This window comes from Mastigoproctus giganteus, chromosome 10, assembly GCF_048544385.1.
Source record: "Mastigoproctus giganteus isolate SK-2022 chromosome 10, ASM4854438v1, whole genome shotgun sequence".
Taxonomy (NCBI): domain Eukaryota; kingdom Metazoa; phylum Arthropoda; class Arachnida; order Uropygi; family Thelyphonidae; genus Mastigoproctus; species Mastigoproctus giganteus.
This window is the reverse complement of record NC_143584.1, coordinates 85,260,688-85,275,191: the sequence shown is the minus strand read 5'-3', so window position 1 is coordinate 85,275,191 and position 14,504 is coordinate 85,260,688. Positions and strand designations below refer to the sequence as shown.

The following is a 14,504-nucleotide window of genomic DNA, read 5'->3' as shown; positions in this document are numbered from 1 at the left end:
TCCGACAGATGTCAAGTATCGCTGTGTATCCCTCGAAAATTTAACATATTCTGCAGCGCACAGTTTGAGAACCGCTGTTTTATGCAATAAACATTTAATTCCATAATTATTTTCATTATCTTTTACATTGTATACAGTTAAAGAGTTATTTAAAAGGTATTTTTAAAATTCTTTATAGACATTCCAGAAGGTCAAGGACCAATTATAATTTTTCCTATCGATTATTATATTCAATTAACGTGTTTCTGTTTTGCGTGATGCGCTCGTGGGACAAATTAATCGCGTTAATCGAGGCCAGCCTGTATTACGTATTTATTATAAAATATGTAAAAATCACGATAAAGTAAAAACAACCAAACCAGCAGATGAATAGCCCAACAGCAGATGCATGATAAGATAATGCTGACTCATTGACCCAACTGTTTAGCGTGCTCTATTCACGAATAAAAAAAAATGGTTCTAAATTTTTCCTTTAGACAGACATTGTTTGTCCATTAAGTCCAAAGCCCACTAAATTGGGGTCCATTAAATCGAGGGCCTACTGTGTATATGTAAAATAGAATAACAAGAAAGTGAAAATAAGAAGGGAGAACAATGAAAACAAAGTAATTTCTGTTGTCGATTCCAGTTTTTAATTTCTCATCTTCATAGTGTCAGCTGTAAAGTTCACAAGCCATTTTCAAAAAAAAAAACCCTTTTAATCCTTATTAAATTTTTTTTTTTTTTTTTCTTGTCACAAAATTATATTTTGTGACCTTTTAGCTTGGTAACAAATTTATATTTCTGTAACAATAAATTTTATTCTCATTTTTATTTACGTGTTTGCATTTTTTCCCTTTGGCTTGTGATTTACATCAGAATTGAAAACAGGTTGTGTATATATATATATATATATATATGGATGTATAATATATATATATATTATACATGTATAATAATCACATATGCAAAATATGGACTATGTGCTAATAATGTGAAGGGAATTATAGGGGTACCTGGGTATGAATTAAATGGCAGAATGTGTTGTTTTTTTTTCCAATTTGAAGCACAATGTCGTAGAAACTTTCACTACATTCAAACTTTTAAAGTTTGAATGTGAACAAGTGTGCAAAGTTGTAGGACTTGATGTTAGATTAATTTCAGAGGCTCTAATGTTTCCATGGAAACTCTGTATGAAAGATCATAATGAGGGGAGAAATGAAAGGAGAAGTAAAGATTGAATTGCAAAGTGACAAAGCATAATTTGACAGATGTATAATTGCAAAGTGACAAAGCATAATAATTTGACAGATGTATCAGAAAGCTCAAGTATATTGCCAAACAGAATTGCTATTATAGCTAATAGCAATAGCACACAAACACAATGGTACATAAACTCATGCTTAAAGAAACTGAACATTGGAGAAGTGTAAATGCATTCATTGGAGTGAGAAATCATAGCAATGCATTGTTTTTTTCCTATCTGATGAAAGAACTTTGTTCTTTTCATCAGTAGTGTTGTATTGTGTTATTCTATACCACTGGTGGGAAAACTATTGTCAGCTGGTGTACTTTTGCCCACCAGAGGTTTTCCATGATCCTCTGCACAGCTTACATTCTAATTGTAATATTTTCATTTGTTTCATGAAATGAATATTGAATTATAATAACAATAGCTATAATTAAAATAATTAAATAATAACATAAAGAATAATTAAAATAGCTGTGCTGCTCATTTAAATGAAATTGCCAATCTCAAGATGTAGAAGAGAAAATTTAAACCTTCAAAAAATTTTAATCTTTGGTAAAGAAAGAAAGAACTTTCTTGTTAAAGAAAGAAACAGAAGAGGCTGAAGGAAAGATTGGTAGCTGTCTGATGAATTTATCCAAGTATGAAAAAAGTCATTAAAGAAAATAAAATATTTTGAATTCTTTGTATCTATGTGAAACATTTTCTTTGATATAAATATAGGACATGGCTAATGGTTCTTAGACAGCTGTTTGCAAACAGCTGTTCTCATAAATGTAGAGCTTTGATAAATTTGTGGTAAGATGAAAGAATTTCACTGTAAACACATTAAGGATTTTAATTGGCATATTTTAAATTCTGTTTTTTCCTGAAATATTTTTTGCATGTTGTTTTTATTAATAAAATGAACATGTTGAAAAACTTGTTTAATTTTGATATATCAATGTGAAACAAAGAAAAGTTTAATTATTATTCTTTTGTATTTTAAAAAATCATAAAATGAAGATTTTCATATTTAAGATTTGTATTTGTGCCCACTGATTTCAGAGGAGTGCATTCACTCCTCTGATTTCAGAGGAGTGAATGCACTTCTTTGCCTGTAAACTGTGGTTATCACTTCTAGATACTGTTGGACCTCCTCTGCTGATGGAATTTTATGGTGAAGAGCATAACATGTTTAAGCAGGATAATGCTCTATGCCATAAAGTGTAATGCATGATGACCAGATATTCAATGGAGTTAAGATTAGAGTTGTGCATTGAATTAGAGGGATATGTGCAAAAGCAACCAAAAAAAAAAAAATGTTGTGTTAAAAGATTTCACTTATAAGGGATGTCAAAATACAGAAAATTCTTAGTTTATGTACTTATAGGGCTAGCCTGCTTTTAATGCTTTTTCTTTATTCCCATGGTCAATACTGTGAAGGACCATGCATTTCTTTCTTTCATATATATATATATATATTTTTTTTTTTTGCAAGAACTTCTTTTAAGAAGGAATAAACCTAGATATAACCACCGTTCCTCTTCATATTTGGCTTTTTTTTTTGAAAGGGATGTAGAGGCTAAATTTGAATAATTAATCATGCAGTTTTATCTAAGAAATGTTTAAGTTTATCTAAGACAGAATTTGCTCCTAGCTCAGGTGATGTTTATTTAATTTTAACTTTTACCTTTGAAAGTAGTTAGGCTGCTCTTTACAGCTCAGTGTTTTGCTATTCATCACTGTATTCACATGCACTTGTAAATTATTTATTTTTTTGTTTTTTTAGTTAATAATGTTGAATCTGTTTTCCTTGCTGGTATAGTAATTAGCATCCTTTATGTATGTGTATTCAACATGGCATCAATAACTTTCATCATAAAAATATTATTATTATAATGTTCATCATGTTTGTATAGTACTACTCAAGATGTGTTTAGTTTTATTTAATAAAATATTTGTAAATGTTAATTTTTTATAAGAAAAAAAAAAGTTGAAGGCGCCAAAATAGTAAGCATAGTACATTTTTATTCAGGTTTTCAATTTAATATAAATCACTGCTTCATCAACACTGCAAAAAAAAAAAAATCAATGTAATCTACAAAAATATTAAGGAAAATGAAACGTAGCCTCCAAAAAGGGATCCCACTTATGTTTTTTTTTAGGGGGGGGGGAAAAAGTCACTCCCTTTAAAAGCACTATAATGAGAGTTTACTGTATATCTATTAAAGCCTACTAAGAGTTGTTAGAAAGTTTGTTGCATACGTTATCTGCTATATTGAAGGAAAAAGCGGTGCCTACAGCATACTGCGAGGAGAATTTGAAAAGTTTATGGCCTGAGTAGGAAGGGTTTATTTGACGAGTCTGGTAACATGTCAATTTTCAACACAGTCCCCTTTGGAGTCAATACATTTTTGCCATTGATCCTGCTGTTGATTCCCGCCATGAAGAATGTTTTCTCTTAGGCTTCGAAGAATGCATTCACTGTCAGTGGTAAAAATGGATGCCAATCAGGTATTATTATTTTTTATTTATTTTATTTTTTTTTTCAAATTTGGAAATAAGTGAAAGTCTGATGGTGCTAGATCTGATGAATATGGGGGATGATCCAAGATTTCAAAGCTAAAGTCATGCATTGGAGCTCTAGCAGTGACAGACTTGTGAGCAAGCATGTTGGTCTGGTGGAACAAGACTCCTTTTCTGAGTTATTCGTCTTTGAATAATATGTCCTTCTGACTGTCTAAAGATAATCTACTAGCAACACTCCATCAACATCCCAAAATATCAATGCCATTACCTTTCCAATGGAAGAAATTGACTTGGCTTTCTTTGGAGGGGAAGAAGAACTATTTCCACTGTTTAGATCACTCATTTGTCCCTGACTCATGATGGACTCATGTCTTATCCATTGTCACAAATCTTGCAATGAAATTTGCTGGATCTGCTTGAAAACATTGCAGATGTTCACTTCACTTGACAACTTATGCATTTTTGATCTACTGCCAACAACTTTGAGATCCATTGTGTTACCTTTTACTTTTTTAACTCTTTTTTACCTACTGATAGTGTATATATGTGCACTTTACTAAAAAACAGTAACTTTTTATAAGCTGAAGCAGTGCAGAGTGGGTAAGATTTTGATTCCATTCTTTTATTCCTTAGTGTTAAAGTGATAGTTTGTCTTGTGCTGATCACAGAGCTACATTTAATTTTCATACTGGATAAATCATCAAAAGTTATGCTAAATTATTCAAACAAAACTGCTAGCTGAAATTTTGGTGCAATTTGCCTGATGCTATATGTTAGCATTTTTTCTCAGTTCTTGTGGAATTATATATCTTGTTATATGTGTTACTGTAAAATGAATTGTAGCTTATTTTATAGCTTGCTTTATGTAGTAATTAAATAAGTAGTACTTTGAATCATTAAATTAGAGCAGTAGCACAAAAGTTACATCATAGGCATGAAAACATGTATTTTAGAATTGGGATTTCTATACCTTAAGTTTGTTTTGCTGATTTCAAAATTGAAATTATTTTTTTCCATCACTTAAGGATTTTCCACTAATTTATGGAAAAAAAAAAAAAGGAAAACACATTTTTCCTTATTTTATAATTTTTATTTAGTTTATCCAAATAACAATTTGTGTATTTTTTTTTAATCATAAAATAGCAAAACTCAAGAAAAGGAATAAAATAATATCAAAGTACCCACCTCTATAATTCCAAATAGAAGTTTTTTCCATTTAAACAGGAAAAGTATATTAATACAGAAGTAAAATATATGCAGATTCACCAGAATTCTTGGAACAAATTCTAGGTCTTTTGGTCTCGAATGAACATTTTGTGGTTTCTCTTTTATGCATCATGCTTGATGTTCCCTTTAATCCAGCAGTAAATAATCATTTCATCCTGTTTTATTTCCCTATTTTGTTATCTTCTTTATCTTGATGGAATTGTTCATTCCTTTCTCCACCAAGAACCAAGAATTTGTTAAATGTCTGTGGGACAGCAAAAAAAAAAATAAAATAAAATAAAATAAATAAATCAAAGATAGTTTATGATCGGCATCTTTCTTTTTTTCCCCTGCGAAATTGAGAACATTTTCAAGGCCATTCATATTTATTTTTCACTTGCGGTTTGTGTGCCTTTACGTTGCCTAATTGAAGCTAACTTTCTTCTCTGTGGCCCAAGAGCTTACAGTGTTAGGAGTGGAGATAATGGAGGTTGGCATGAACACCTTGACGGAAACCATGGGCAGCTTTGCCTACGTTTTGATATACTGAAGCTCTTGAGGCATAATATTGCTGCAGCAGATAAGTGAATCAGAGTTAGGCACAATTTATGGACATGTCTCATTGCTTTACTACAAAAATAAATGGAAGAAGATAATACCAAATTCCTTTGCTACATCTTTTAAAACTTATTTTTTTTAGTGAATATCTTTGATGTTTATTTTCCTTTGTTAATTTACAATGCAGAATACACTAACATGATGTTCTAGGTAATAAACCAAACCGGTGTTTATTTATTCCTACTAATTTCTGATTTTCACAGTTTATGTTGTGAACCAGTACATTTTATGCTTAGATGGACTTAAAAATAATTTATAATTTACTGAATATTATGTAATTACAAGAGTGGTTCAATAAAGAATCGCCCTCACCTACTTCCACATGTTGCAGAGTCATGATATTTTGTGTGTATCATCATACATATCTCTGTACTAAAAGTGTAAAATTTCAGCCCTGTGTCTTTGTTTTTCTCTTACAGAGCTGAACGTGTGACGAAGTAGTATCATGGACAAAGTTTAAGCCAGAGCTCTAATCCGGTATCTGTTCTTGAAGGGGAAATCTCCTGAAGGAGGAGATGACTGCTGTATATAAGGATGAAGCCCTATCATATGGCATTGTGAAGCACTGGCATAGACAGTTTAGGTATGGTCAGACATCGGTAGAATCTGAGCCTATTCCAGGTTATCCCCATGACAGTATGATCAGAAAAGTGGAGTCGTTAATCATGGAAGATTGCCAGATATCTGTGCATGAATTGTCCCAGGAGGTGAAGATTAGTGTGGGCTCTGTTGAAACAGTCCTTCGTGATCATCCCCATTTATGGAAATTGAGTGCAAGATGGATTCCCTAATTATTGACTGGTTTCCAGAAGGCTGAACGACAACAGAAATCACAAGAGTTGTTAGCTCTGGGCCAAAAAAATAAGGAAGACTTTTTCTCTTATCTAATCACTCAGGATAAAAGTTTGATACACTATTTCGACCCTGAAAGTAAAAAGCAGTCCACGGAATAGCAACATCATGGTCCCCCCCCCCCCCAAGAAGACAAGGGTCCAAGCATCAGCAGGAAAGGTCTTGCTGACAATTTTTTGGGATGAGAAAGGCGTAATAATGACTGATTACCTGCCGAAAGGTAGAACAAATGACAACTAAAACAAAATTATGCTTACACAATATCACTTCAAAATCAGCCCTCTTCTACAGCTGTGAGACTGGGTCATAAATAAGAAAAATGCACACAAATGAGATTTTTAAGACCATTATTAGGCTTTACAAGACTAGACCACCAAAGAAATTTAGATATCTGCTAGAAATTAAATGTAAATGACATAAAACGGTATCAGAAAAAAATGGATCAGCCACCTAGAAAGAATGAAGATCCCAAAATTAGCCTTTAACTACAAACCTACAGGCAAGAGAGATGTGGGTTGACCAAGACAATGATGGTGAGATCAAGACCACCTCCAAGAGCTACAACAGAACAGGTCTTAAAAAACCTAAGCTGGACCAAGTTCATAATGATGAAAGTAGAACAATTATAGGTGCCTATTATGCCAACTTACAAAATTACAGGAGAAAATCAAAACATGTAGGCATGGCATGCTGTCCAAAGGTCTGAGAATGCTTCAAGACAATGCCCCAATTCACACTTCTGAAATTGCAACAACACAAGCAGCCACTTGTGGGTATGAAATACTGTCCCATCCAGCCTACTCACCCAATCTTGCACCATCAGACTGCTTGTTTCCTTCCCTCAAATCATTTCTTTGGGGGACCCACTTCCCTGACGAGACACTCATTTCTCCAACAGAGTCATGTTTCAAAGATCAACTTCACCACTTTTTACAAAAACAGTGTCTGTAGCCTCATCCATCAATAGGAAAAATGTGTAAATCTGCACAGTGGCTATATAGAGAAGGACTAAAACCCATGCCAAGAATCAACAGGCTAGTACCTCTGCAACTAGGTCAGGGTGATTCTTTATTGAACCACCCTCGTATTTCACTCAAAGGAGACAAAGGTAATAATAATAATAAGGGACATTCATTTGGTACCTTAAAAATTTTTATTGTAGCAAAATTTCTGTTAAGTTGGTATTTGTTGTAACAGCATTTTACTGTGTCATTATTTGAATGACCAAGTTATTCAAGGGGTTGAAACTTTTGCTTGTACCCATTAACTTTTTTTTTTTTTTTTATCTTTCAAGTGAAAGTTAACTTTATCTTATTTTTGTTTTGCAAAATGTAAGTTGCACTGGTACTTATTTGTTGTCTATTTTATTATTATTATTATTTTTTTTATTATCATTAGCCATATGGTGCAAGGAAGCCTGAGGCTTATGCTGCACCAGTTTAAAAAAAAAAAAAAAAATTTCTGAATTACCGAGAGAGAGAGAGAGTCAGAAGTAGAAGGGAATCACCAAGAAAGAGAAGAATGATGATATCCAGCTCAGGACCCTGGCTGTGCCAAGCCCATACTCACCAGATGTGAGCCCCTGGGATTGTGTTTTGTATAAAAATAATATTGGTTCTTATCTGCAGTTTTGCACTTTTCTTTAGAAATAAATCAGTGATTCAGCTTTATCTAAGCAGAATTCTACCTTTTTAATGTGTTATTGGTATATTTAATCAATCTAGTTGTTTCCATATTACAGGTAACAGACCCTTTAGCTATTGATCAAGAAGTAATGGTCAGATTATCTCTCTGCAATCCTTTACCTGTGGAGCTAACAGAAGCTTATTTTATTCTTGATACCCCAGAATTTTCTCAGCCAGTTGCAGTACAAGTGGAAGAGTAAGTGGAAGATGATATTATTATAATTATAAATGTGAATTTTCTGACTTTTAATTTTATGATAAGTTTATATCAGTAATTTTTGCCCAATTTCATGATGTTATTTAATATATTTTTTTTAATATTAGCATATGGTCAAGTCTTTTGCTCCACTAGCAAAAAAAAGGTATATATACTTTTTTTTTTTTGCTAGTGTATAGTGTGGGAAAAAAGTTCACGAGCTATTTTTCAAAAAAAAAACTCTTTTAATCCTTGTTAAAATTTTTTATTTTGCTCACAAAATTTTATTTTCATTTATTTTGGTAACAAATTTATATTTCAGTAACAATAAATTTTATTCTCTTTTTTATTTGTTTATCCTTTTTACTCTTTGGCTTGTGGTTTACATCAGAAATGAAGACATGTTGACACATTTTGCTTGTAGTCTTTGGCCGGTTTTGTAAGTTGTGTGGCAATGGCCTTATTTTATCAATTTTGTAATTATGTTATCAGTTTTTTAATTATTTATCTCTTATACATATTTTTTGTTACCTTCTATCCCCACTTCTATAACTCTCTACCTCCCTCTTTTTTCACTTTATTGTCCATGCTTTGCATAGGTTCAGAATTTGCTACCTTTGACTGCACTAGACTATTTCCTCCTTTTTCCATTTTTCTGCCTTTTTGTTTCCACTTTCTTGTTATTCTATTTAATATATATATATAGTAGTAATATTAAACTGTTAAGAAGAAAAATGAGCAAAAAAAAAAGAAAAATAACAAAAGTTATATGTCTGATGCTCCAAAATGTGCAGTGTAGCAGTAAAGGAAGCAAAAGGATATAAATAATGTGTGGTTTGTAACATAAATAAAGTGTCTGTGAAAATGTAAAGTACACAAGGTGCCTGAACTAAAAAGTTTAAGGGATAGTCGAAATTGGAAGTGAAGTAGTGGTAAAAAAGTGAAAGAATTTGCAAAACCTAGTACAAAAATGAAGTGAGACTGAGGAAGCAAACAATATACAAAAATAATTATGTACAAATAAATAAAAAATAATAAATAACAAAGAAATAAATAAGTAAATAACACTGTATTCAGATATGGGAGGGAAATTTTTGCAGGAGGTCGAATCAAGGAATGGCAAATATGCAAAATCTGAATATAGTAAATGAAAAGATGATACATAGCCAGGAAATTCATTGAATTTCTTGGCTGTTTCCTTAAGTATACTCTGTATCAATATAATATGATCTCTGTCACCTAGTGGTTCCTTTATCTGGATGCATGATGAGTTACTGCTGCTGCTCAGATCATGAATATTGCTTTCTCTTCTTGCCTCTCTGATATGCTATTGTAGAAAACAGTCACCCAGTAAATCCAGATTTCTTACACAGTATGAGTGACAAATCCACAAGTTACGGGCAATATCTGGAAAGTCCCCCCATTATAAAATAATCCAATCTACTAGTACACTCTGTTCATCTGTGTAGTTGTTCCTTATCATAGTCATTTGGTATATAGCAGACTCCTACTCTCATTTTAGTTTTTCCAGTGCTTATGTCACACCAGACTGACTCAACATTGCACTGGCTACCCACATCATTTGGGGTGCACTGCCTTAGATTATATGTGCTTCATAACCAAGAGTGTTACTCCCCACTCATCCCCTCCTTCCTGTACACTTTGCATTCACCATATTCAAATTCTGTATTGCTTATGTCAGAGTAGCACCACATTTCTGATATCCCTACTATGTCTTCATTTATTGACTTATGCAAAGTGTACAGGATGGGGATGGGTGGGGAGTAACACTCTTGGTTATGAAGCACAGAATCTAAGGCAGTGCACTCCAAAAAAAAAAAAAAAAAGCAAAACGAAGTGCAAGTATACATGCACTTGTTTTTGCTTTTGGTAACCATAACACAATCCATGAACTTGTTTGTTCCATGATGAAACCTAGCAGGTCTTGTAATCTCCAACACATCACATTTCAGACTGCTGCAAGTCCCAGTAGAAGTAGTGCAACAATCATTTTCAACTGTTAATCTATTAGTCTGTGTTCCCACCCACTGGCTAGCAGTTTTCTGATCCACCAAATGCTGCATCAATAGTATTAGTCAATATTCTTGCACCCTTTCCATTTAAGTGCATCCATTTTAAAAGTCTCTCTTTTAACAAAAAAATCTACCCATTGAGCCTTACAGTCTTTTGAGGACTGAATTGATTAACAAGGTTTTCATCATGCACTCCTTGAGTCTAGGTAGAATTGGAGACTCTCTCAGATTTAATTCTAATTCACAGATCTCTCTCAATATTGCCCTATACTTGTTAAGTAAATCCTCAAGTCTATTCTAATATTATTAGTAGCAATATCTACAGCAATCCTTTTTACACAGTACAGGAACTACCCAACTTACGTAAGGGTTGCGTTCCGTAGAACGCTATGTTGAGTCGGGTTTTACGAAAGTCGGAATTTCCCCATGCTTGTGCAGCACTTGAAACTGTGCTCACTGAATTGATTAAATCAAAAAAGATGCAGGCATGGGGTAATAGAGAAATGTTCGACGAACATGTAAATGTGTTTTTTATTGTATTTATTCAATTTTTGATCTCATGCGCAGGAAGAATTATAAAAGCGTGCAATTTAAAAAAAAATTCAAAATTATAAAATTACAAAAAGAGAGAGAAGACAGGCATAATGTCAATAAGTTTTACCTCTTGAGCATCGTTGCCAGAATTGACATCTTCAGCTGATAAGCATGCCGCTGCGGAGGTTGAGGGATGTGCAGATTTATAAGGGGTCAGCCGCTCAAACTTACGAAAGAACATATTAATGGATGACTGGATGGTGACTTTTTTCCTTTCATTGTAGATTTCTTTCTAGCAAGCAAGCAAGCATATCATTCACCCCTCTGTTAACTTTTATGAATCATTCATTGTTAGGATCCATCTTCTCAAACCTCACCATTGCCAATGCAATTTCATGAAATGCCATTGCCATCTCTCTCTCTCTCTCTGGTGATGAAGCATCTCGGCTTCTCATTTGGTTCATCTTGAGCTTCGTCAGCATTTTCTTCTTTCACTATCGCTGCCTGCAAGTTAAGTTCTTTGTTAGATAATTCCTTCTCTTCTTCCTCTATTAACTCCTCCACGTCTTTGGCATCAACCTCCAACTGAAGTAGCTCTGCAACCTTTACAATCTTATCTGTAACCTCTTCATATGATTCGTCTTTTTCAAATCTTTCGAAGCCTTTTATGTGCCATGGGCATATTTTCTTCCATACGCCATTTAAACAACTTTTAGTAATTTCCACCCTTAATGTTTAAGATGCGTGGTAAATATTGTAAGATTTTCAAAAATCTCTTAACGTAAAATTTTTCTCATCATCTACTGCAGACAATGCCTGAGCAAATGTTGTGCTTAAATGGTATGCTTTTAAATTCAAAATAATACCCTGATCCATAGGTTGGATGAGTGAAGTCGTGTTTGGCAGTAGAAATATGACTCTCATGTTCGAATTGAAATCATGTAGATGTGTAGGATGTCCAGGCGCATTATCTAATAGAAGCAAAATCTTGAAAGGAACGTTGTTGTCTTTACAATATTTTTAAGCCTCAGGAATAAAGCAGCATTTAAACCTAACCTCAAAGAGAGATATTGTTATCCATGCTCTCTGGTTCGATAGGAAATGCACGGGTAGGGTGGCTTTATTGATGCATAAGGATTTCCAGAATGATACACAAGCAGTGGTTTTAATCTGTAATCTTCTGCTGCATTAGCCCCAAGCAAGAGTGTGGCCCTATCTTTTGACACCTTGAAACCTGGCATTGTATTTTCCTCTTTGGCAGTGTATGTTTGATCTGACTTTTTTTTTTTTTTTTTTTTTTTTTTTTCAATACAGAGCAGTCTCGTGAATGTTAAAAATTTTTTTCATCAATAATTTTTTCCAACACATCACAAAATTTTTCTGCAGCTGCAGAATCAGCACTGGTGACTTCATCGCATACTTTAACATTGTGGGAACCAGCGCGATGCTTGAACCTATTTACCACCTGTTGCTTGTCACGAACTTGGGTTGGGGTTCACCGTACTTATCCTTAATATCTTTATAAATACTTGTTGCTTTTGCTTGAATGGTCATTAGACTTGGGGCACTCTCTTCTGAATCTGATTTTCCATCCATATTATTAACAGCTGTTCCATCTTCGATAGAGCGCCTGAATGCTGTTTTGTGATCTGTTGATCTTAAGTGTGTTGATCCTTTGACATGTTCTTTTATATGCACACTGTCCTTTAAAATAGTATTCACTGTTGAAGCAGCAGGACCTAATTCCCATGCAGTAGATGACAAACTTTCTCCTGTTTCGTACTTCTTAATCATTTTCATCTTCATTTCTATATCAATTTTGTTACATTTCCTGGCACTTTCCCTTCATCATTGTAATACGTAAATAGGAATGAAGAGAAGTTTCTGAAAATTTATTTTTTATATGATTGAAGATTTCAATGAAGGGGAACACGTTTCACCATAATAGCGTAAAAACCCACAAAATTGCACTTATTGGGATTATCACAAATGCAATAAGATCGAGCTTACTACCCATTTCTAATTAGATGCACTAACAGAAAAGCCCAATAAATCGGAAAGTGCAAATTGTTTTTATTGTTTTTTGGTCTAAACAATAAACATGCTTTATAAAAATATCACAAAGGCGTTCAAAATTGATTCTTATAACAGAACATATGATATCTGTGAAAGTGTAATGTCATTTTCATTATAAATATGACCTTTTAGGGAGATAAATAGCTTAGTAATACAGTCAGTCCTTGTATAGTACAATAGTTGTGTTCCTAGAAATCCTTGTGCAATGCAAAATCGTGCAATATAAACAACAGGCCCTATGGGAAAAATAGGGTTAGGTGCCGACCACCCGAGATTGAACACACATTTGTAACCAAAACATTACCAAACACAATAAATAATCGTAATAAAATATTTACGTATTTTATTACAACTATTACGTAATAAAATATTGCTAATGCTTTTGCTTCTATCGTAAGCAAACTTGTTTTTTTGTTTGATTTTCTATCCAAACAGATGACAGCCATTCCATCTCTTCCAATTCTTTGCATCTTAATCTAATGGATTTTAATTACACTTTGAGTTGTTCCTGCTATGAAAGTTTTTTTATTTTCTCTGCATTCTTTGTAATTCTCGGTGTTGCCTCATTTAGGTCTGTAGCACGTGCAATATCACATGGTCTTTCATATCATTCAAAGCATTTCACAATTTCATATTTTTTCTCTATCCACAGAGGTGGACTGGCCATAAGCCTTACCGGGGAAACCCCAGTCGGCCAGAGGCCGGTGTGATTTTGGCCATAAACCATAGTATGAGGCAACTATAAATTTTCCCAGGTAAGAATTTTTGATCCAGTCCGCGTCTGTTTATCGATATTGCTTTTCTTTTTCTCTCTGAATCTGCAGTGTCTTCACCAGGACGCTTCCTTTTCACACCTCTTAAGTATTTTACTCATTTTTAGGGAATAAAGCACAATTACAAAACGAGGAGGTACGCTTCATACACATAAACAAAGCTATGTGCGTGTAGCAACTGAATAAACAACACCGTAAAGGCAGAGATTAATACCTCACATTTTACTAAAGCACATTTCTAGGGGTTACTACCATAAAACAGTAAAAACAATTTCCAGTTGCATTCCTGCTAGTGGAATCTGTTATAAACTGGTAGTAAACTCGATCTAGTTGCATTTGCGATTATACCGATAGCTGGAATTGTGTTGGTTTTTACGTTATTATGGTGAAATGTGTTTCCCCTTCACTGATATGAAAAACATAAATACATTTTCAGAATCTTCTCTTCATTCCTATCATGTTGCATTCAGTTGGGGTGATTCTGCATTCGACTGCCATTTCTTGTAAACACAAAGGCAAATTGTGCATAAGCGAATTCGGTTCGTGTTATATAAGATAACGTTCCCCTATTTATAAATCGTGTATGATCGAATTCGTGTAGTGTAAACACGTGTTATACGAGGACTGACTGTATAGTGAAAATTTCAACTTCCAAGGACTTGAAACGAATTACAAAAAAAAAACAAAAAACAGTGTTATTGGATTCACATTACAGTATTTTCACAATACCTCCATTTATTCCTATTGGATGCAAAATATGTTTCTACGATTTTTTAAAGTTTGCACCGGCCG

General features: G+C 33.6%; 1 protein-coding gene across 1 annotated transcript in view; it reads left to right on the top strand.

Annotated features, from left to right (window-relative positions):
* Positions 1-14,504, top strand: part of LOC150079131 (annulin-like) — a 189,911-nt gene that overhangs the window by 156,376 nt on the left and 19,031 nt on the right. Inside the window, exon 13 of the mRNA XM_090382963.1 lies at positions 8,157-8,296. Within this exon, the coding sequence (XP_090239089.1) occupies positions 8,157-8,296 (140 nt within the window). The remainder of the gene's footprint in view (positions 1-8,156; positions 8,297-14,504) is intronic.